The 24,830-nt window shown below is 43.1% G+C and overlaps 1 protein-coding gene across 1 annotated transcript in view; it reads left to right on the top strand.

Annotated features, from left to right (window-relative positions):
- The window catches only part of neurl1aa (neuralized E3 ubiquitin protein ligase 1Aa), a 42,874-nt gene that overhangs the window by 2,916 nt on the left and 15,128 nt on the right, over nt 1-24,830 (top strand). Inside the window, exons 2-3 of the mRNA XM_041933490.1 lie at nt 9,239-9,489; nt 9,770-10,091. Coding sequence (XP_041789424.1) covers nt 9,239-9,489; nt 9,770-10,091 — 573 coding nt within the window. The remainder of the gene's footprint in view (nt 1-9,238; nt 9,490-9,769; nt 10,092-24,830) is intronic.

Raw genomic sequence — 24,830 nt, 5'->3', positions numbered from 1 at the left:
TTGGTTGCATAATTGAGTCTGCCGAGTGTGTGGGAGCTCCACTTCTGTGCTCCCGATTGACTGAAAGTGGGCCAGTGTCTGAAGCTGCACAGGCTGATTTGATGGAGCGTCTGGCTGCATTCGATGTGAATTGGATTCTGTATCCAAATGCGAAGTGGAGACTGAGCTGAGGCAGTGCTATGTACATAACAAAGTAAAGTTTCCTAACTTCCAAGGATCAGATGAGATCTCAGTAATGTCATGGGATATGCCTCAGGTTATTGAATGCCAAATAAAGGCAATGGATAGTTAAATACAGCATGAAGCCACAGGCCACCATTAAAAATATTTCCATTTTTTTTCTTCCTATATCTTTCCCTTTGTGTCAGTGTTTCTCTTTGTGTGAGTGAGAGCAAGAGTGAGAAAGACTTAGCTTTAATCAGGCCTGCACAGTTGCTATGTAGTGACAGAAACATATGTCTCAGGGTCAGGTGGCATTGTTAAGAGTGTGTGTCTGAGTTGCCCTTATAATACTTACTACTTCTGACTTAGGACAGCATGTTCTGGGGCAGCAGTCTGTCACCTACATCATCACAGAGGGATGGATCCCCTGCAACCCTAACCTTACTACTTGTCCACCATGCATGCAAAATTGTGTGTGTGTGTCTGCAGCCAGCTTTTTCATCCTCATTCTCAAGATAGGTCACCTTCAAGGCAGCGCCCACATAATGACTTCCAGCCAGTGCTGAATAGCATCTTGCCTGCTTTCAGTCAGTACATACTGCATATCATTACGCCTCTCCACCAGCCTGCTCTCTTCCGCTGCCAAAGGAGCATCATTGGATTGCACTGCGCTCATTGCATGTGGCCTTGCAATATTATTACTTATTGATCGCTGTTGTGTAATCCTGCTCCTGAAGTGAATACAGTGACAGCGGGAAGACTAGTGGGCCATAGTGGATGACGTCAGCCAGACTTCATCATCTCCACTGTCTCACCTTTCACTGCCAGGTCATTCATGTTGTGAATTATTGATAGCTGAGTGTCTCTATGGCAGGTAAACCCAGGGTAGGAAACTAGAGAGATATTCCTTTTGATGATAAAGACCAGTTAGTCTCTTTCAAAGCTGCACAATATCCAGTGTCAACATCGCCCCCATACCTCCCACTACATGGACATATGGACATTTTGTGCAAGGCTTCACTGTAACATTGCATCAACATTACAATGTGCGCATCAAGTGAGGCAAGTTAACTCAAACACATCATGCTTAAACTTTTTTGCTTCCGGACACAAAAGCAAAACTCTCAAGGCTCTCATTTTTTATGACTAATCTACAAGAAAAGTCTGTCTGATATTACACAATTTAGCCTGATTTAAGGGTTCTTGGATACAACAGGCCCCACTAGTCCATTACTACAACCTGAAAATGAAGGCTGCCTGTTTTGGTTGTTGGATAGACTGATCAAGTGCTCTCCCTCACCAGAGCATGTAGCAAGCTGATCACTGTGCATGCAGTCTGCCTATCAGCTGCCTGTAAACATGCACGCGACGCAGCTACCGTCACTGATCATGTGGCCTGGATGCTGGAGGCAGACGTTCAGTTACGCAAGGCGGCGTCTGACTGCGTATATTCACGTTACCAGCGGCATCTCGTCCCGATGCTGGTTAAAAGTTAAAAAGGTGGGGCGCCCCGTAGATGACCTGGTAGAGTACATACTATGTATTAAAGCTGAGACCATACCACAGCAGCCCAGTTTAGATTCTATTCCAGGCTTTCTGCTGCTTGTCATCCTCTCTCTCTCTCTCTCTCTGTCTCACTCACTGTCTCTCTCTCTGTCTCTCTCTGTCTCACTCACTGTCTCTCTCTCTGTCTCTTTCTCTGTCTCACTCACTGTCTCTCTCTATGTGTGTGTCTCTCCCTCTCTCTCTGTCTCTCTCTGTCTCTCTGTGTCTCTTTCTCTCTCTGTCTCACTCTCTCTCTCTCTCTCTGTCTCACTCTCTCTCTCTCTCCTGCCTTTCCTGTCTCTCTCCAGCTGTCACTTTCTAATAATAAAGCAGAAATGGTAAAAAAAAAAAAAGTTGCTGTCACGGGGCTGCTCTGTGCCCTAATGTAAGAAACACAGACACACACACACACAACAATCACACTCAGCTGTCCAGATCTATCTGTAATGTTAGTTCAACTTGCTGGTATATCGGTGAATCTATTTGTTGCTTGAGTTTGAGAGTTTTGCCATCCTCATATTCCATCATGCACATTAAGCGTATATATATAAACATTGCTAGCAATAGTCAATCACATGTAAACAACACAACACAAATCCATTTGTAAAGTTTATTAAGAAGCATGCTGTTTTCCCCAAACACCTCTCTACCTATTCTCTCTCCATTTGTTGTTCCATTTGTCTCCATTTGTGCTGCTAGTTTCTATTGCTCATAGACATAAATTGTAATATATATATATATATATATATATATATATATATATATATATATGATTGTTTTTTTTTATTATTATTTTTTATGTTCAGGTCTGTGTTCTGTGTTTTACATGACTCCGAGACAAATTTCCCCTAGGGGACGATAATCAATTGGTCACTAAAGTCCCGGGATAACTACTACCAATTATTTTCATTGTCAATTAATCTGCCTATTATATTCCTAGTTCATTATGTTGCCTGGTCCATAAAACATCAGTGAAAAATGGCCAAAACAACATCCTTCAACACAAAGGGGTTTCGATCGACGAATCGATTAATAGCATAACCACTGCAGCTGTATTTAATACGATTGCTGACAAGGGCAAATGTGCAGCTGTTTGCTGTCAGTGTTATTCTTGTGGCATTCTGCAGCACGTCTTTGCATTTGCACCACGTTTCTGTTCTGTAAGTGTTTTTGAACTGGCATCATTTGTGAAGCTGCAGCACGTTTCTCCTGATGGAATTGTTTTGGGCCGCTGCGACACGTTTGCCCTTGTCAGGGCAGTAATTCATGGCACTGATTTCCAGTCGTTTGCCACTTGCAGGACATCAACTGTGAGCTTTTATATTTTGTAAGTTGAATACCTTTTGGTTGTTGGTCCATGAAAAATACTTTGATGACATCATCTGGGGAACTTGATGAACGTGATTCAATGATTGATTGATCAGAAAGAAACATCTACACAATAATTTTTAGTTACAGCCATGGATCAGACTACAAATGTCATCACATAGCCTCTCCTACATTACTATTAGGGCAAGTCAAAATGTGAGCAGGTTGTATCTTGAGAGGTGTTCTCCTTGAAGATCAACAGAAAGATAAGATTTTTGAGCAGACCTGCTCCTCAGGCCGTCCTTGCAACAGACTTAATGTACTTTACATTCCAACAAAGAAGGAGCGTAAAGTGGGCCAGCAGAGTCTGTGGGAGTACTGGACTTGAATTTTGCTTTGCTCTAGGCAAACACTTTATCATTCTAGGCAGAGAGTAGACATCTGTGAGATCATGAAAGTGTCTTTGAAACATCAATCTGCTGCCGGACACCAGCTAAAACAGGCTTATATGAAGACAGTGACATGGTGAATGAATGAATGAAAACAATATGGCAGGTCAGTCTAATTTTAGGATATTATAATATGAGCTATCGTGAGGCAAAAAAGCTGCCACCAAACAGCACCTTCTCGAGAGTAAATAGTTTTAAATTCCAGGATTACCTGATGCTCCTCTGACTGGTGTCATTATTGAAATCCCCCAACATGCAACATTACCATAGGCAAAAGCCATCTATCAGTGCATCACCACTGAACCAATAGATCTGTCACGATGAAGCCCATCAGCACGTCAAGCCCTTTGGTTACCACCAGCATAGTGAGTGATGGGTCTGTAATGAGTGTCCTCAGGTAGAATAGCAGCTACAGCAACACTTACTGTCCCGCCCACATTAGCAGTCTTCCTGTCAATGAGTCACACACAGCCTATCGAGTTTCACACACACGGCCTGTATCTGTGTAGCGTCTGCCACTCATGTATAACCGTACATATGATAAACTTTGGATATCAGTGAGAACAGGAACCTGTGAACTACACTGTTTAAGGCACCGTACATAACCTGGGAGCTTCTACTAGTGTACAGAGTGTATAAAGCCGTCTTGCCTGAGCTGTATTTGAAGCATCTAAGCCTAAATGATAATGTGTGTGATTAATGTTCGCTATTATTGCATGATTCATTTCACAGTTGGTGTTACATCAGGCTGAAATGCCATTTTGTCATGAGTCAGTGGGATTGAATACATCATCCAGACGCTGCTATGTAAACATCATTAAGATGTTGTTTGTCATTGCCCTCCAGGCTTGTTGGCGGGGTTGTAAATGACACTGTCAAGAGATCTATGGGGAACAAAATCAAATAAAGAACTTGAGCAGGAAGAGTAACATTTAACAACATTAACCTTTGTAAAAGAGCCAGCTTGTGCTTCTATCTTTCATGCGTTTTCCCAAGAGTTGTTCCAAGATAAGATTAGTGTTAGAGCATAACAGTCCACATGACATGAAAATCATTTCTTAATAGCTTGTTTTGGTGATGCATCTACATTACAGTAGTGCATTTACAATAGTTTACACTCATGGCTATATCTGTACACTCATGGTTACATATTCCCAAAAGGCTTAAACATTAAGGTAAGAGACTCACAGATCCACACAGGCTCTGTGTGTGTGTGCGTGTGTCTGTGTGTGAGAGAGTGCGTGCGTGCATGCGTGTATGTGTGTGTGTCTTCTCTCTTAAGTTTCCCAGGATGAGTGTTAAGCTGGGCTTTACATAGAAACGAGTACAGGGGATGGGCTGGTATATGGGCTACCTGTGCCTCATAAGCTCTGCTGCTGTAAACTTAACATGTTACCATGGAGCTCATGTTAGTGGCATAGTGGTTATATATGGTGGAGATCTGGGTCAATTGTATCTGCGAATACCAGTCAAGGTTTGTTCAGTATTCTCATGGACAGGGTCTGCTGCTGAGACCAATAGTGAGAGAAAGCTTAGCTCACAATAGAAAATGATTCTGTACACTAATTTACCACTTTACGTGTATGTGTGTCACTAGGCTATAGCCTCCATATGCTGTTCATTGTTCTTTTACAACCCTGTAAATACACCACACCTACTGTACAATAAATGATACAGTGCATTTAATCCCAGACCTTTTGGTACACATTTCAAAAATACCAAGCGTTAATGATTTGCATATTTAACCCCATTCCATATAATGCATCTTACACCTTGCACCTGTCCTGATGAGAACATTTCATTTAGAGAACGTTTTGCTGTTTCCTTGAACCAGGAAGTCATTTGCCTACCAAATTCTGAGCAAATATTTGAATAGTTTCCTCCTGCCTCTGAAATCCTATTTGGATGGTAAACCACTTAGATGATGGTTGCTGAGTGATGACGACACAACTCTAGATTAAAAAACACACGTTGATGCACACACGAGAACACACACACACACACACACAGCTCACCTCTTGCTCACTGTCGGCAGCCAGATGAACTGGTGAAAGATTAGTTTACTGCACCATGGAGATGTTCATTGGTGTATGACAGGTATTAGCTGCACACAAGCGTGTGTATTGTGATGAGGGATTGGAGCTGGTGTGTGTGTGTGTGTGTGTGTGTGTGTGTGTGTGTGTGTGTGTGTGTGTGTTGTTACTAGTGGGATAAAGACCTCTACACTCTGGGCCAGAGGAATACAAGCTCTTCACTTTGTTCATAATAAGAGATCCTTGTCCTTTGGCAAAATGGCTCCTGTGAATGGCTTTCTCCCAGATAACACATGCATAAAGCTGTATGCACAAACAGAGGTTTTGAAGCGGTAGCTGTCAGATTGATGTTAACAAGAGCCATTTTCAAGCCTTTTACATCAAGGGTTCATATCTCGGGCTCTGTGGACATGAGCATACTCCGGGATTTGTGTTGCTGAGGTAATTGGAGGAATGAGACCAGCCATTAGACTCGAGGCTGCTTTGGTCTGTCTAATAACTTCAAACTACAACATTGGGTTTAAAAGACCACTGAATTTTGAACAGTACAACTGCCATGTGGGGAAAAATGTTTTACCATCCATAAAAGGACTATCTTGCTCAATTTTCTACAATGTAAATACAAAGGTTAACTCTTATTTTGCTGTCATACGCTCATAGGCCGTGTTCAGACAGACTTTAATCCTCAAACCAAGCATATGAAGTGGTGACGGTGTGCCCCTACAGATGAGACAAAGGAAGTCTGGTTTATCAGTTTACATTCATGTAAGGCAGGACTTGGAAGGATATCATGACATGACATTACATTTCTTTGGCTGATGCCTTTACCCAAATAGCCGTACAGAAATTGCATTCAACCATGTGGATAAAACCCCAAAACTGCAAGAATCATGCAAGTACATCACCTCTATTAGATATGCTGAACTGCTTCAAGCGCTACATTTAGAAACCGCAACATTTTTGGCTGAACGGCAGAATTAGCACTATGCTGAAAGTTACAATATGTTGTACCTGGTATATGTCAATACCAATATTCTCTCTCCCTTTGGTTTTGTCTTGCTCTCAATATCCGGCTCTTCAGCAGCTCCATTGTGTCGCTAGCAAGTCGCTAATTTGCCATTTGGTCCTGGTCAGGTAGCTGCAAACGTCAAATGAGACAGAGTGGTGAGAGTGAAACATGAAGGTTGTTTTTACCGTAAGTGTGACGTGGTCCAACATAGAAATCACTCTTCCTCTCCCTGTACTTGCTTACTCGGGTAGCAGGAAGGGTAAAAATGTCACAAAGCACATAAAGACACTTAAATCCCATTTAAACCAGTGCAACTACTCAGTAGTTGACCCGTTTCTTACAAGGTCTGAATCTGTAGATCATTCCACTGACCAGCAAATACCTGCAAAGCTCAAGGATGTGTTGTTCGTCAAGATATTTGGTCAAATAGAGGATTTAAGGCGATATATGAGAATGATACCACTAAAGTAGTGCGTCAGTTTTGCTCTGTAAACTGATGTTCTCCTTTGTTTGTCCGCATTCTCAAAAAAGCGCACACAAGCAGAGTTTCAGAAAGCTAAAATCTGAGACTATATCATTTTGTTGTGTCTGAGTAAACAAAAGGCATCTGTTGTATCCGAGCTGATAGCTGCAGAGAGAGAGTGCACTGATCAACCTTTAGATACAAGGGGTTGCTAAGGAACATGAATTCACACATAGCCTGTTTCTCTCCACAGCAGCTGCGTCTCTTCAGAGCCTGCTAATGCATTCAGCTCAATCTGCCCAGGACCATGTGCACCACATTCAACAACTGCTCTCCTGTGGCTCTGCCTAAGACAAAAGGCCTCAACGATGCTATTAGGTTGGGGCCAGATTGAACGGTAGACACGCTTACAGGATGAAAAACTGGACGGGTCATTACTCGATAAACACAGGCGAGAGGGACAGAGGGGAGACAAAGAAAGAGAGAGGACACAAAGCGTGCTGTTTTTCAGGACTGTGGTGTGTGTGTTCTTATCAGGACTCCACAGGACATCTGCTGCAGCCGCCGTGTTAGCTTTCATCTGTTTGCTTGACAGACCGTCCTGCGTGAATATGACCGTGGATATAAAGGGAGTCCAAAGCACCATAAACTGAATATCAACTATACTTTTACTTTGACACTTTCAATAGCCATTTATTTTTGTGAGCAAGCACCTGCCATGATGTGGGATGGAACTGCAATACTCTCTAAACCACTGTAGCACTCTTAGAAGCAGAAATATATGCTTTCAAGAGTTCATGTTGTTGATTGGTCCATGATTTCGTATTCCCACAGATAGATGGCTAAAGCATTTGGTGGTGAAATGTTTCCAGCATCGCTGACTAGAGTTTGTTCGGAGAAAAACATCAACTAACTGACATATTTGGGTAAATATCAGGTTTTGCTGATGTTTATGCTGATGTATCAATACCTCAGATTTGAAGAGACTGGGTTTCTTTCTAGCCAGTGAATCATACAGGGAGAAATCAATCAAAGAAAAGACAGACATACCGATTTCTCCACTGACAGCAGCTTGAATAGTCCATAATGCACAGCTGGGAGACATATGAGGCTTTGAGTCAGGAATGGGACTCCATCTCTCAGCCTGCAGTCACAATTGCTGTTGCTAGTATTATTGCTCTCTGGGCCTTCAAGTGAAACCCTGCTGGATACAAAATGTCCAGGTGAGATCTGAGGAAAAACCGGATCACTAACTGATGGAGACCAGACAAGTTGAGAGAAAGTGGGTACAACAAAAAGATAAACCATTTCACCACAAGATGCTGGAATGTTCAAACACAAACACTGAAACTTCTGGAAATCATTTCACATCCCAGAATGATAATATAGACCATACTGAAGGAGTATCAGATGATGGAATTTTTAGGATTCCCTGTCAAAACCTTTCAGCTCAGTTCAGCTTCAGAATACAAATTGTGCTGTTTTAATCTGGCAGTTACCACCTCTGGAAAATCTGCGAAAATGCTCCAGTACACGTTGTTTCTAGTAGCTGCTCAAGTGCTGCAGCCAAAGCCCCTCAGCCACTCTCACCCAGACTCCAGACACATTTACTGCCCATGCATCGAAGTATCAAGCCTGTCAAGCTGTCCTCTGCAAGTCCTCCTGACTCTTGGCACGCAGCCATAGAACTGCTGGGTTCTGGATGAATCATATGACAGAATGTAATATTTTAATTTGGTTTGGTGCTTGTGATGGAATTATTTGGTTCATTTGTTTTTTTTATATAATAATAATGTCTTAATTGTCTCAATTTCATTTAGCCAAGTAGTGGATTGTGTTATTAATATGTGTGTGTTATGTAATATTTACAGCCAAGCAGCGCATGGCTTCCGCTAAAGACTTGTGGTGACTGATGCCCGGTCGTCATGGGAACTGTTCAGTGTGTGAACAACTGAAGAGCATCATTTCTGTCTTGGACATGTGTTGTAGTCTCGACCTGCATGGAGATTTGATTTCCAGCCACCCCAGGCTGTTTAACTTATTACTCTGTCGCTCACAAATCATCAACAAAGAACCCAAATACAAGAACTCAGAAATCTTTGATTCTGCTGTAAAATCTGATCTCACTTTCTGTGATGTAAAACGTTTCGTCAGATTTGAAATAAAAACACCAGACACTAACTATTACTAAACCTAACCTCCTAATTGGAATATTTTTGTTTTATGGTGAAGCTCATCTCTCTCTGTGCTTCGCCTCTCTCTGCCTCAGACTCCCTCGGCGGCCCGTTCCCGTCCACGTCACACCGATGTCACCACAAACCCAAGAGGTGCCTGCCTATCCAGTGTGGCACCATCGGTGGGCCTCATCCCATCAGCCCACTTCTCTTCCATCCAAACACCAAGGGGTCCCAGATTGTCATGGACCTTGCCCAGAAGACGGTCAAGAGGCAGGCCAGTTTCTGCAACGCCATCACCTTCTGCAACAGGCCCATAGCGCTGTATGAGCAAGTCCGCCTCAAGGTATTTTCTGTCAGAGTGCAGCACTTGAGCCCCTAAAAGTCTGGGAGCTTTTAAACTGTCAAATCTTTGTATTGTTTTATCTTCGGTTTACACTTGAAATGTGGAACTCCTCAGAGAAGGCTCATCCACACTGAGTGCATTGGAATGAAAATCATGTAAAGTCAGATATGACGTAGTTGAGAGTTTGGATTGATTTGCAGCCTTGTGTCAAATGGCAGAAAATTATCAGACATTTTCAAAATAATACCAATGAAGCCACGTTTGCTTCTCTTCTCCCCAGATTACTAAAAAGCAGTGCTGCTGGAGTGGGGCTCTTCGTCTGGGCTTCACCTCCAAAGACCCCTCCAGGATAAACCCAGACAACCTGCCCAAGTACGCCTGCCCTGACCTGGTGTCCCAGAGTGGCTTCTGGGCCAAGGCCCTGCCTGAGGAGTTTGCTAATGAGGGCAACATTATCGCCTTTTGGGTTGACAAGAAGGGAAGAGTCTTCTACCGCATTAACGAGTCCAGTCCCATGCTGTTCTTCAGCGGAGTCCGCACAGCTGAGCCCCTCTGGGCCCTCATTGATGTTTACGGTCTGACCCGCGGAGTGCAGCTGCTAGGTAAGCTCATTGAAGAAGCACAAGATGCACAACTGAATTACTGACCAGGCGAATGAGGCAACTGCCCCGGGGACCCAGACACTGGGGGGTTCAAATTTACTTTACTGATTAAAATAAACTGAAATGAAGTTTAAAAGGATTGCACATAGTATATCAAAGAATATGATAAGGTTATAGGTCAAACTGTTTCTCGGCCAGCAGCAGATAGAACTCCGGCAAGTCAATGCTCCCGGCCAAGAAGTAGCACAGTATATAACACTCCATAAAACCACAGAATATGACATGTTAATTAGTGAGCTGTAGAGGCGCTGGCAGGCAGATTTAGTTAGCCTTGGACAGAACCAGGCTAGCTGTTTCCTCCTTGTTCCAGTATTCATGCTCAATGACTCTAAGCGGCTGCTGATTGTATTTAGCATGCAAACATGAGAATGGCACCGGTCTTTTCATCCAGCTCTCAACAAGAAAGGGAATGAACGTATTTCCCATGATGTCGAGCCATGTCTTTAAGGTAGCTTGTCCACTTGTAGCTAATCTTAAAGGATAACTGCGATTTATTTCAACCTAAATGTGGTTGTCTTGGCTCTATGAGTCGTGTTAACTTTGCTCTCACCACCTCCTCTTGTAGAGATTTGGGGAAAAGAGGACAAAACATGTATAGGGAAAAGCTCCACAAGCCTCCCACCGCTTTCCAAATGAACATCACGGCCATTCGAGATGGCTACTGTCTGTGTTTACTTTCAGTCAGACTCAGACAATTGTTTGAAGTGATTCAAGTAAAAACCATGTTTACTTGAAAAGTTTTTTGTTTATTGCTCTAAGCAGCAAAGTTTTCACCAATTTTGCCTCGATGTATGTTGTTTTATCTGAGCCCATGTTTCCCTGATTCTCTACAATGGAGGTGGCCAGTGCAAAGCTTGCATAACCTGTGGAGACATCACCACATTTATGGGAAATATTCTTCATTGAAATACATTGAAATTACCCTTAAAGGCCTTGTAGAGGCAGCCTGTGTCAAGATCTGCTTTTAATAGCTTTAATATTTTGGCTAATATTATGTTTACATGGTGCACAATGATTCACCAAACTTAATTTTGGGAACAAAGGGGGGCTCGATATGTACCCACAGTCCATTGTGGCCCAAAACCTGCTAGTGTTTTAATCCAGCCCTGACACTGTGTTTTGGCACTGGGTACCCCTTTAGCATAATTTTTCAATGTGCAGGGTCCAACAGCCGTCTATAGACAGCCCGTTCTCACTCCCAATGCTTCAAAGTCAGGTGGCGTATCAAGAGCGAGAAAAGGTGGTGGGATGGGTCAAGCATAGGGCTTTCACAGAGGAGACATGTGAAGTAACCTTACATACATAATTGAAATAACACAAATTAATCCACGTAATAAAGCAGACTTATTTTAAGCCAAACTGATGTTTTCCTGAACCTCACCAAACTGCGACTGATTCATAACGTTGACCACAAGATAATTGATCTCAGCAAGCTGTATTCTGAAAGTACAATCAGATGTCACATGTGTATTATTGCTAACTTGGCCGCGGAGCCCTGCATGTGCTAAAGTAGAGGTGTAGTCTATGACTCACAGTTTGAAGCACAAGCTACTGACCAAGCCTCTGTATGTTGGGAGTGAGAACATGTTGGTTTTTGGGAATGATATGAAACTAGTGTCCTCCCAGTGTAACCCTCTGCTAAGTCTTGTCTTCAGTTATGTCAGTTTCACTAAGTTTGGCACAATCTTTGTATCGACAGCAGTGACACATTTTTCTTTCTTTCTTGTCACTTTTTCTTGAAAGGGGTTTTTGTGAGCCCTGAGAGGTTTAGCTATTTTTAGATGACCTCAGAGTTTGGTGCTTTTACTTTCCACATTTCTACAGATGACAAAGCAGGTTTTCTTGTGTCTTCATGTTTACTGTAAACAGGTCCTTTCCAGAGGTTATCATTCCTCTTTGTGAACGGTAAAGCCTTCCATGAAGCAATGGCTATCTATATCTGACCAATATTTGGCCCCCTGTTTATACAAAAGCAGTGGGGGGAAGAAAGCCATGCTGCTGTGCATTATCAAGGTATTCTAGGTAGCTTAACACACATACCACAAAGACATAGCACAGGATAGTATGGCCCAGGCTTTGATGTGTGAGAATGTATACACACATTTTCCTTCGAGAGTCAGTGCTGTCATCTTTTCTGCTGCTGTAAAAATAGAGCAGGGGTCACATGTCCCATAGATAGCACATTTGATTGTAGTTGTGTGACACTGATATCTCCAGGCTGGTGTGGGTGAATGTTTAGTGTCTTGAGTTTGGGGGAACCCATATCCTTGTTTCCCCTCTCTGTGTTGGCCTTTCCCTTGTGATCAGTGGCACTTATGGTACTCAGAGTCCTGTTGCCATATTCAACACTGTCTGTCCTCATAAATTACAGTTTGCAGATGGAAAAAAAACATCTTTATCAGATAAAGGGACAAGCATGGCCCACTAACATGGCCCACTAACTGAGCTTACACACTCAAAGCTTTGCTCTGATTGAAGTCTCTATAATGTGTCTTTCTGAGAGACATTTGACCCCTTTGAAACACTGCTCCAAGCACCATTCAATCAAAAACCGGGCTTCTCCTTAGCCCTACTTAAGTCATTTCTGCTATCTTTTTACAATCAGGCAATGTGAAGGCCTGCCTTTAGAGCAGGGTCCCTGTTCCTCAGGCTGACTGACATCTGCCCCCACAAACAGGGGCCTGTTCAGAAGGGCGGAACGCCACCGAAGGTTGAGATAGAAATACATCATCTAGACTAGATGTGGCCCTTTGTGAAGCTGAATGACCAATAGTGTCAGCTCTGTGCATCACATTTCTGCCCACAATGCTTCATGAACCTTTCCCTATCTTCAGATAAGCCCTCGGGCTTTCACATCTGAGGCCTTTCCCTCGCTTTCACTCCTTATTTTATCTGGCATATGGAGAGCTGTTTTTTTCTTTCTTTTTTTTCAGCCTTCGATTCTCAATTAAACCCACAACAAATATAGCAAGACAAGGACGAATGCAGCATTCTCTGTATTCCTTTTTATTCCTGCTATATCTTCCACTACTTAAATAGCCATCTGAGAACAAATTTTGCTCTAGCTGATGCTGAGAAATGTTTTTTTTATATATATATACTACTATTGTAGACACATTAAGCCCCTTTTTACTTAAATTTAGATCCTTTATCACATTCTCACTTAAAACATCCAATTTTCCCCTACACCTCTTTCCTTTGCCGCTGTGATGACCACTTTTCCCACCAGGATCAATAGCATTTATATTCTCTCCATTTCAGCGTTTTTCTGCAGCGAGTGAGATTATTCACTGTGCCCCCTTGGAAAAACTATAATCCTCACTACATAAAGATTGAATTAAAATTCTATGGTGGATTAAGTTTCTTACGCAAATACATTTTGTACAGCTTGTGTATGTGGCCCTTTCATAATGTAAATTAGCAGGCGGCCTCTGGTAGTGTCTCCCGTTTCTCCATTCAGCAGGGAAAGTGCTACACACAAGTATGCACGCACCTTCCAAAGCAGTTTCCACTGCCTATTCAAGTCAGCCGCTCTACCTGTCTTCATATCACTGAATGTGCTTCTGCTTCCAGCTGTTGCATTATGTTGCTCATTTCATATCACTCATTTTATTCATGACTGCTGTGTTTTTATTCTACTCATTATCATATATACAGTATTTGGAGAGGGTTGTTTTCATGAACACATGTAGCTGGGTGCTTTGCTTTATCCAGTGGTGGATAGAGTACTGAAAATCTTTACTCAAGTAAAAGTACAATCACTCCCATAAAAAAGTAAAAGTACTAGCTCAATAAACTACTACTAATAAGTTATTTTTTTCGTTTTAATATTGTTAAGTGTGTGTGCGCCAGAGATTTTCACAAGTCATTTCATGCAAGTTTAGGTCAAGTTTCAAGTCTCTGAGTTAGAGTCACAGCTATTTGGAGCAATTTTGAGTTCAGTATCTTGCCCTAGGACACCTCAAGAGATGGGGATCGAATCACAGACCTTTTGATTAGTAGATAAGCTGCTATACCTCCTGAACCACAGTCACCCCATCTCCATGAAGGTATAGATAAGATCATTAATATCTGGCAGATGCACACGTCTCTTTGTACCTTCCTTTACAATTGACAAAAAAATGTATTTTATCCCTCTTTGTTTTTAGTTTAGTTTTGGTCTCCACCAGTCCTGAGAAAAATATCTGGCTCTTTAGCCACTAAATGCTCCACTGTGTTTACCAGTTAATCCGGTGTCTGACTTCCTGTCTGAGTGCAGATTGACACGCCGGCCGTCAAAAATAGACTCAGCATGTATTCTTTGCAGAGCAGAGCAGAGATACGCCTCGCGGACGCTTCTGAAACAGAGACGCTAGTCGCCCTGTGGAACTGCATGCATTGTCAGGTTGCATGCATTGCATAAAGAAGCATGAATTGATTTTCTTTTGCCATTTGGAGGCAGCACACCAAGTAGTAAACACAACATTGACATTATCACCATCTAAAGTTGTAATGCCAAACATGTTTACAAACAGCTAGCTATTTACATAACCAGCAGATAAGGAGCAACATTAGCTTCTGTTTGGAATCTTGTTTGTGTCCTCATGATCAATCTAAGTCCAATACTCACTCTCCTTTTAGCTCTTTTTTTGGCCTCCCCCAACTCCTGAAAAACATACCTGGCTCTTTAGCCGCTTCACTGTGTTCACAAGCTGGTTGCCACACTGCCATTTGGTGCTGGATAGATGCTGTGCGGCGGCTTTATCAGAGCTTTTTCACTGATAGCTGCTGCCTGCTATGGCTGGAAGTGAGGTTGGTGAGAGCTGTTGAGTGTATCAGAACAGTCAATTTGGAAAAAAACAAAATAATGAAGTGAAAGATGCTAAAATGCTCCTAGGGGGAACTGCAAAGTTAGGTGGTAATTCTCTGGGTTCAGAGAACACCTTTTACTTTACACACAGTCATTTAGCCCATTTTCAATAGATCAGTATTGATTAAGCAGCTATAATCAGTTGAGTTTTGTAAATATTTAGCATTTCAAGTTAAGTAAGCTGATCAGAGCTGATCATAAGAGGCCCCTTGCACAATCTGCTGAAGTTGTCCTGTGATCCATTTTGAGTAAACAAATATTGATTATGGTTGCTAAATTTCATAGCACGTGTTCAGAGCAACATATTGCATGTGCCTTTGTCTCTTGAGATGTATCATCTGTTGAACATCCCGAGGCTGTTCTGAGGTCAGCGCAGAAGCCGAATAGGGAAGGATGACCCCAGGCGACATTTGGAACACCTTTGATGTAGAAAGATTGCAATAGGAGCCGTACTGTATCATGTGATAATCCGCCCCGCAGGAATCACCAGGGGATACATCATACGTAACAGGAACAATGGGGGCAGGGCCGATTTAGTGGTTTCACACCTTCATGAGCACGATAACAGCAATTTAAAGTTGTCTCTTCTCACCTTCTAACCTGCTCATGAAGCTGAGACAGAAAAAAACGACAGAACGTCCACAGTGAGTCCATAAGCAAATGCATCAAGTCTACTAGAACACATCCATATTTTTTTCTTCTGCTACAAAGGTGTCACACACGCTGATGTGTCTGCTTGGTGCCTCAGGTAGCAGGTGATAGGCTGAACCTGGCCTTGAACTGAGCAAATACAATATTGTGGAGGTTTGGCAGGATAATCTTTGGGCCAGACTGAAGCTGTCCCCATAGGCTTGAAATCCAACAAGCTAGAAACGGTTGTTTAATATATACCCGTGTCCTGGTTCCTAAGGTTAGCTGTCACTCTCATATGTACACACTCATACGCACACACACACGCACACAGCAGAACTTTACTCGACATTGGGAAGGAGCCTCAGTAACTGAGCAATTCCAGCTGTTTTGAAGCCAGCACGACTCAGATTGTATGAGTCACTCACTGTGGAGCTTTAATCAAGAGGGGGCCTCTGTGGGACTTCCCTGAAGGACAAGAGAATAAAGTCTGATTGCACAGCCTTGAGGCCGCTAACACCTCTCAACCAGGCTGACTCAGAGAAGGAGTTGGGCAATCTAGCTGTCACCACAAAGAGGCAATGCAGTTAATTTAGTTCATACCAAACATAGTTGCCTGAAAGAGCGGCTATCTCTATATTTCACAAGCAAAACTGCATTTACATTCTGTGGGGGAAACTCTCAAGAGCGTCTGACGTCTATTGTACGATGAGAGATTGTCCTCAGGTGATGGATCAAATTACATGGTAGCTGTTGACCGGAGAATGAGCTCCCACTGTGCCATCAGGAAGCAACAATGTTTGCTGTCACTCTGGATTGGCAGAGCGGCTGTGGTAATGAGAGTATATTTTGAAAATGGCCATTTTTATCAAATCACCCAGAAAATATGTGGCAGGTTTCCTCCAAGCAGAAACTGGTACTCCCGACCGTGTCCTTTTGTGTGGTGTATTTTCTGTATATATGATGGCACAATCTCCTCTGTTTTATGCAACCAGTCATTGTTTGTGTTGCAGGACGAATCACCATCGATTGTAGAAGCATGCTTTTGTGTAAAGATGACAGATGTGGGCTAGGTGTAAGGAAAACTAATCCTGGAAAGTGCTTCAGAGAGTAAAACAATGTGTGAAAACAGACAAGTTACTGTTGTATACATGGAGCTTCTTGGAGCAATATCAGATGTGACTATTATGGGTGATGAGCAACAGAATCAGAAAAGGCTGTACAACATTATCATATTTAACCATTAATGACATGAAATTTGGTTTTAATCAGTTGGTCAGCTCACATGTAAACATGATGCTCGCCTTGGCCGGTTGGTGTAAGGACAGATATAAGTGGCTTTAGAGTGCAGCAGTGTGTGTGACTGACAAAAGAGAATAAAGAGAAGTGGATTGGCCTTCACCAGTGGTATAATTTAGTTTGCTGTGTTTTCATTAGCCCACAGCTACACACAGACTAATTATCACGAAAAACTCAATGAGAAGAGCTCTGATGAAACAACTTTTAAAACTGACCTTAATTATGAAAGTCCCAGAGCATTCAGAAAAACAAACTGCTTTACAGTTTACTGTGTAGTTAAAGAAAAATAGCAGGTTTTCATTTTTCTGGTGGTACATTAGAAACAGAGAACTCCTGTTTTTGCACTTTTGCTCACTGACTGCTTTGGCTGTCTGTGGACTGAGCTCTGGCTACACTCCACAAACATCAAGTTATCAGGAGTGACAGAAGTCTATCGGGAACTTTTGTTGCGCTGTCCAGCTCGGAGAGAGACGGACCAGGGTTCCCATACTTCTGGGAGAAACCGATTACTTTCAGTGAAATGATTATTTGATTATTGTGCGCACTTGACTGGCACTGGTTTTAGACTTGGCAGCACTCGGCCTCTCAGTTATTAGCAGCAGTTACAGATCCCGATGCTTCACGCACACCCTCCAACAAAAATACACAAAGCAGAAAAGCTGGTGTAAATCTGACTTTTTCGGACTCATTTAGGAAATGTAGCGGGCTCGGGGTTGACATCAAGCAAAGCAAATTTAGCAGTGCTGTGTTTCTTGGCGTAAGTGTGCTGCATATAATTTATGATTGTTGAAGAATATGCTGGGTTTGTATGTTTTGGCATTTTTAATCTGTTTTAAATTACTGTACCTTGGCTGGATATTCCAGTACATGAGTTTCCTCTTCAAAGCAACAGATCAGAAGACATTAGCCAAATAATTCCATCTTGAACTTTATCAGCAGCGAGAAATTCAACAGATAACTTTTAATGGGGGTAAACTAGAGGTAACGCATCAAGATAAATGTGGAGTTTCCTGTTTTTCCTTTACTCTGTGTGTTTTTCCGTGCGCTCAGAAGAAGTGATTTTTCCCACAGTTCAAAGCATGATGTTTGGTGAAGATCCTCTGAAGCATCCAGCCGTCGAACACTGCTCGCCCTCTGAAGCAGCGCTGGGGGAATCAGCACCATATTTACTGTGCCCTGCTTATACCCTTTTAGACCGAGACCGAATGACAACAGCAGTCACAGGGTTTCTGAGTGTTCCTTATGACACAGTTCAAGCAAGCGAATGGCCGTTCAGTGCCTGATCAGAAACACCATTCAAAAATAGGCAGCCATGACTGTCATGTGTTGTGATTATGCTCCTGTTTATGGAGAATTGCAGTTTATTACTGACTTGGGTCATATTTTGTTAATTTTGATGCCTGGAGGTAATAATGACAATGAACTCACCATGTTAAGCACTGAGCTCTGGGGACATTGACATCAGTAAAAAGAAGTCAGACAGGATAAGAAACATGAGCAGACAAACACATCTGAACATAGAATTATTACCTCCAAATAAAGATCAGAGCTGGAATGATTAGTCGATTCATCAATTAGTCAATTGGCAGAAAATTGACTGGTAACTCTCTTGATATTAAATCCTTCCAGTCATTTTTCAAGCAAACCAACCCGTTAATCAAGAAAATAATCATCAGATTAATGAATAATGAAAAGAAGTGTTAGTTGCCACTTCAGATAATGTGTCTTTGCTCTTGGCTTGTTTACAGCCTGTCCTCTACATTGGTGAGGGTGATGCTGTTATAACTGATAGAAATGATTTCCATCTTCACATAATATCAGAAACAATGTTCTGAAGTGCTATTAATTGGGGTTTTGGCCTTTTGGGGGCAACATAACAAGCTGTAAATGCAACTAAAATATAAAATATCAAAACTTGTAAAGTTTATACTGCAAAAAACAAAACAGTGAGCTTAAAGATGCTCTGTGAGCTGAGGGGAGCTGCAGAGTGCATCGCTACAAGCAACAGCTTCCACATTACAGATTTCACTTGGTCCATTGTTCATATAAAACTATGAATTAATGCAGCTTTAACAGTAGAACCAGTTTTCTGTAAATGCTGTATGAATGATAGCAAAGCAGTGGACATGCGTGTGTTGAGAGTGTCAGTCATCTCCCAGCAATAAATAATTAGCCTAATTTCAGCCTTTCTTCATGCCTAAGCGCAGGAATAAAACACGGGGCTTTAATATAAGAACCATATGATGGAGGTTATTAACGCTAAGGTCCTGGCATGCTGATTGGCAGAGAAGGGGCGGACCACGCTGCATTCTGCTGATGACCTAAGGGACAGGGCTTTTGTGACTTAGCGGGCATGTTGCCTGGCTCTTTGTTATGGCCATGTGTCGCCCTGGGAGCTCGCTGCTCTTTCCAAAAGCCCCCGGTTCAAAGCTGCCCAGCCTGATCAGGGAGCAGGGATTGGGCCAGCGCCAGGGAATAAAGAACATCCCAAACATCTAGTACAAAGACCCCTATTACTCCATCTCTCTCTTCTGCTGTCCCTCCTCTCTCCCTTTCTCTTCGTTGTTTTGTATCTCGGTCTCTCATTCAATTGGCCTAATGTTGTCTCCCTGACCCCATGCTTTATCTCTTCCTAGCAAAATCTCCCTGGATATCCATCTCTACCTTCTGCCTTCATAGCTGATCCCAACTGAACAGTCCTCACCTCTCCTCTATTCTCACTTTCAGATCACTCTGAGATCTCTCTTTTCATTTTCTCTTCCTAGTTCCAGCTCTCACTTCACCTTTGCTGACATCAGATGAAACCCTCCAGAGACTGTGGATAGAGATAAGCCCTGTGAGATAGATTGTGTGCACGAGACAGAGTAAATCCGCAACCCCCCACCCCCCCACCCTGCTCCAACACTGGCTCAAAACCCTGGCACGTTCCGTCTGCTCAAGCTAGCAAAGCCACTAAGCCAGACTCTGCCTCGATCCACCTCCCCATGCACAGCATTAGCTAACCTGCTTTGCTATTCCCTAATCAAAAACATTTACAGCGTGAGCCAGTGCCTGTGCGGGCCAAAATAGATGCGCTGCCATTCTCCCTCCCATCACCCACCACCCTTGTCCGTGTATTTGCAATGGATTAGCCCAACAGGTGCCTAATTATTCTAATCAAAAAACGCTCCAAGGAGGAACTGGGGAAAAAAAGGCAAGCCAAATAGGTTTCAATTTTTAAAAAGTCAGATGAAAGAGCTGACTATAACACTCACGATCCCCTGCATGAATTAATTAATGGTTCAACCCAACAGGTGCTACATTTGCTTTGAAATCCAATCAAAAGTGAAGAATCAGGTGATGAAACCCCCGACTCCCCCCATTCCACAACCCCTCCAGGCTCACAGTGTCAGCAGCTGCATCTTCCATGGCCCAATTACAATGTCTTCCTACATGAGGGAGAAATGAACACACACACACACACACACACATACACACACACACACACACTGTTTAATGCTGCTTTTAAAGTGCAAAATTCTGTCCTCAGCCAATGGGATAGAGCATCTGTGAGTGGTGGATTTGAAAAGGACCAATAGGACAAAGGGATTGTATCAGCTAAAAACGCAGGTGCACCACGATTAGCGGGCAGCAGCTGGTGAGGTCACAAACAGACACGGATAGACACACGTCGAGTGCACAAACACACACAAGCTTTTTCAAATGCACAGTAAATGTTCTGCAGTCCTTTCATTCCTCTTTCTGTCCTCCAAACTAACAACGAGCGCCCAAAATACAGCAGCGCCTCCATCTCACCAGCCTTTGATGAATAAAGAAGCAAAAAAAGGAGAATGTGTGGCACACAAGCCAATATGGGTTTGAAATGACTACTCTTTGAAAAGTGAGAGAAGAAGAGGAAATGGGAGGCGATATAAAAAGGAACATAAACCCTCAGAGAAGCTTTTTGAAAATAGCTGATGAAAGACTATATTTTTTAGAGGAATCAATTTACCGTGTGTTTGAGTTTGTGTTCAGACTTTTTGCGTTTGAGTTAAGAGTCGGGCTGACACACAGAGAGAGCAAGATGATTTGTGGCTCTTGGAAGCCACCACAGACTCCTTTCAACACAGATCCAGCATTGTCACAGACAGCCATCCCTGCCTTCCTGGATTTACCTCTCGTCTCTGTTCTCCCTCCCAACTGCTGTTATCCCCCGAGACATGTCATCATCCTCTCTGCAGCTCCGGTCCTCCCGCATGTCCCGGAGGTCCTGCAACAAAGTCTATCCCATCGTAATCCAATTTAGGATGGAGTGATGGGCAGCAGAGAAATGGCCGGCTCTGGAAGACACACACAGTTCCGTTGATGTCATTCAAATCCCCCAATAACTCGGAGTGATTGGCCGCCGACGGCTGGCCATCGCAATCGGTTTGTGGTTGAGCAGTTAGCATGCCTGCTCCTCACTCTTTGGCCAAAGGAAAGGGTCCACCCTAATCATCAGAGAACAGGATTTGAGACTTTACCACATTAAGGTTTCTCCACTTCATTAAAGACTTCCCTTCAGCAAATGGCTCTCTGTCTGAGGAAATGGCATGATATCAAAAAATGAGCTACATGGCAGATTGAGCTCTTCAGTTGCAACTTCGCAGCAGTATACGTTGATAGGCTCTGTTCATGTCCTCTAAGTCTTAGTGAGGGTTTTCATGGAGACTGAGAGTCCATCAGGGGGAATTGATAGCAGAGGAAATACTAGATGCAATCCAAGCTGGCATGCTAGTCATCTTCAGCTCGCCTCGGGGACATTGTTAACTGCTGCACACTTCTGAGCAGTGAGGTATTTAATGCTTGATTGGTTGATTAGCAGTCTCTCGGAGCTGCCCTGTGCACCAAAGGCACTGTCCTCTCCATTTTATGCCTCTCTGAAAAATCAATTAGCACAATTACAGGGCCTTAGTTCCATTAAACATTAATCACAGAGCGCCACGCTCAGGGTTAGCAGCTAACATTAATTGAAGGCTGACATGACTTTGAGGTAACGGCGATACCATCTCTGCTTTGCGGCGTACAAAGACTCATCAGACGGCATGTCAGTGATGATGCAGTAAATCAGACACGTCAGTGGAAGGGGATCAAACACTGAGGAGACTGCTGTCATCTCCAGTTCAGTTTTACACATACGCAGCATGGTACGTGCCTCTGCCTTTGTAGATGACGAAGGTAAAGTACAGTATACTGTCTGTGGAGCTGGATATTTAAACAGAAAGTCTTTGGTGGATAGAAATATCTCACTAACTAGAGTGCGGCTGGCAGTTATGACGGTTGTGTATTTTTGTGTTTATTAGATGAATTATAGTTAGAGTCCAATAAATGCATAAGGTTTTATTCATTATCAGCGCTCCTTACAGAATTTTGACCTTGGTGATTGGTTGTTTTTTCCTAAAATGCATCTGAGTCATAGTTGACTATTCTCTGGACGTTTTGACTGCTTTGACTTGCTAACCAGAGAACTAGATACTTTCAGCTGCAACTGCTCATTGTTCATTCTATTTTGATTGGATTTAATGTCCATCCGAGCCTTGAAAGTGCCCTAGCTGGCAGGTACCAATAACTGTCTAAACAGGAAATGAATAGGACTTCTGACACCGTGTGACCCTGAAATAGCTCCACTTCCCAACTGCCAAAGCTGTCCTGGAACGTTGGGTCATTTTATTGTGGCAGCGTTCTTGTGAAGCTGCTTGTGTTAAGACAAACTTTGCAATTTTTTTGCAGTACTGAGCTAAGGAATAAAAAAAGTTTTGGTGTCAGTATTGAAGCATAGGTACTGTACTGACACTTACTGAATCCTTCATTCCCTGTAAGACATTGTTCATTGTCCTTATCCTCATCCTCATCCCTCGTAGTACTCAAAGTGTACTAGTATTGACACTGGTCTCGAAAAACACCTCGTATACCTCGTCCTACAGTGTCTGTAATCTTCTTAGACGGCAGCGTATAGATAAGGTACATAATCCTGCCGACTCTGTCAACCTGTTGCTGCTGTATTTAACTACAACTACTCCCACATTATACTTGTGCATGAATGTTTGCTGCTGTGTAACCTGATTCATGCATGAATGAAATGAATCGTTTCTTTGATAAGTTCAGCGTAGACCACCGCAAATGTGGTGGTACTGTGGTGCAGCAACCTGGCTGGGGCCTTTCTGTGTGGCATGCAGGTTCAGTGGTGACTCTAAACTGCCAGTAGACTCATTGCCCAAAGAATGGGAGTGTGAATGGTTTTCTGTCTCTATGTGTCAGCCCTGTGAAGAACTGATGACCTGTCCAGGGTGAACCCCGCCTCTCGCCCAGTGTCAGCCGGGATCAGTGTTAGTCCCCCGCAACTCCACATGATGAGTAATTGTAGATAATAGAAGGATGCAGTTAAATAAACTAAACTAAACTAAATCAAGTTAAAACTATATTGAGAAGCAAAGTATAAAGGTTGAACTGTTACTTTTTCAGCCAGTATGATAGCTTTCTTCAGGGCTGTCATGAATCTGTCTTCCCTTGGCTTGTGTCCCTTTCAGCTGTGGGAGGGCATCATAAGAGGCTTGGCTGTTCTGTTTTCACTGCTACAGTTTACAGTTAGTGGTGGGCAGTCTGTCCCACAGCCCTGGTAATTGAGGCTAAGAGGTTTATCTGGAGTCAGGCTCTCAGGTCCTGGTCAGATAGAGGGGCTCGGAGCTGACCAGGACTGGCGAGACTCTCCAGAGACAGTCAGCGGCTGGTCGCCGTCTTTCATCCCCTGTCCTCCCCCCTGTGTTTTTTTTTGTGTCTCAATTGCTCTCCTCCACCTCTTACTCTGACTGAGGAGGGTCTCACAGTATCTTGATTACCTTGTGTAGAAGAGGTTATTTTCTCTTTCTTCTCTGTCTCTTGTTTCCTCTGTCTGTCAGTCCTACAAATACACATGTGCGTGCACCACACACAAACCCAGACAGCCCACCCCTCCAGCCCACTCAGGGTAACAGGGGTCTCTCTCAGGACGCCAGGCTAATTTTACCCTGACCACCGGGCTAGGAGGGGGTAGGTGGGAGAGAGAGGGACGGCGCATTTAGAGGTGTTATTTTGAGCAGCTGTGTCAAGGCGTAGGATGAGACCACAAAGCTGTTTTCTCATACAAGCTTCTCAGATGAATGTCTGGGGAATCCGGTCTGGACATTGTCTGGAGTTCACGCATGTAAGCACACAGCAGGAGGTCGTCTTTGTCAGACACATTCTCACCTACTGGAAATACACAGATAGTTTAGTTGAGGGGTGGTGCCTGGGTGGAGCAGGCAGGAGGCAGGAGAAAGAAGAAAAAGAATGTTGTGGAAATCGCAGTTTGTCTCTTACATTAGCAGACATTTTCAGTAGCGTGGCTCTATAAATGAGCCTTCTTCTTCACCCTCGGATGTTCCTCTGGTTTCGCACCAGTCACATGTTACAGATGTCATCAACACGCCCACTTGCTGGTTGACCTGCTCTATTCACACATGGCCTCAATCATACATTACACAGATTTCGATCTTGAGCGAGCTGTCAGGGTAAACTCTGTATAATCAACTGTCCAACTGATTCGGACATTTTGGTTCTGATGTGCAGCTCCTCCGGGTAATGTCTAAATAAGTTCAGGGTTGTAGTGTTAGAGGAACTTAAGATAATGTATTTAGCATCCTGCTGTTCCAAACATGTAATGGCTGACGTTAATTGCTCCCTGCAGAGTGATACTGCACGATGGATTGTAAGGAATGCAACCAACACAACACCCACACACACATACTCATCCACACATGTACAGTATTCAGTTGTGTTTCAGGAAAATAATTTGTTCTTTGCTAAATGACACCATACAGCATTTTCTTGCGTAAAACTAGATGATTCAGCTCTGTGCAGATATAGGG

This window comes from Chelmon rostratus, chromosome 3, assembly GCF_017976325.1.
Source record: "Chelmon rostratus isolate fCheRos1 chromosome 3, fCheRos1.pri, whole genome shotgun sequence".
Lineage (NCBI taxonomy): Eukaryota > Metazoa > Chordata > Actinopteri > Chaetodontiformes > Chaetodontidae > Chelmon > Chelmon rostratus.
The sequence above is the reverse complement of the archived record's forward strand: the minus strand, read 5'-3'. Positions and strand labels throughout refer to the sequence as shown.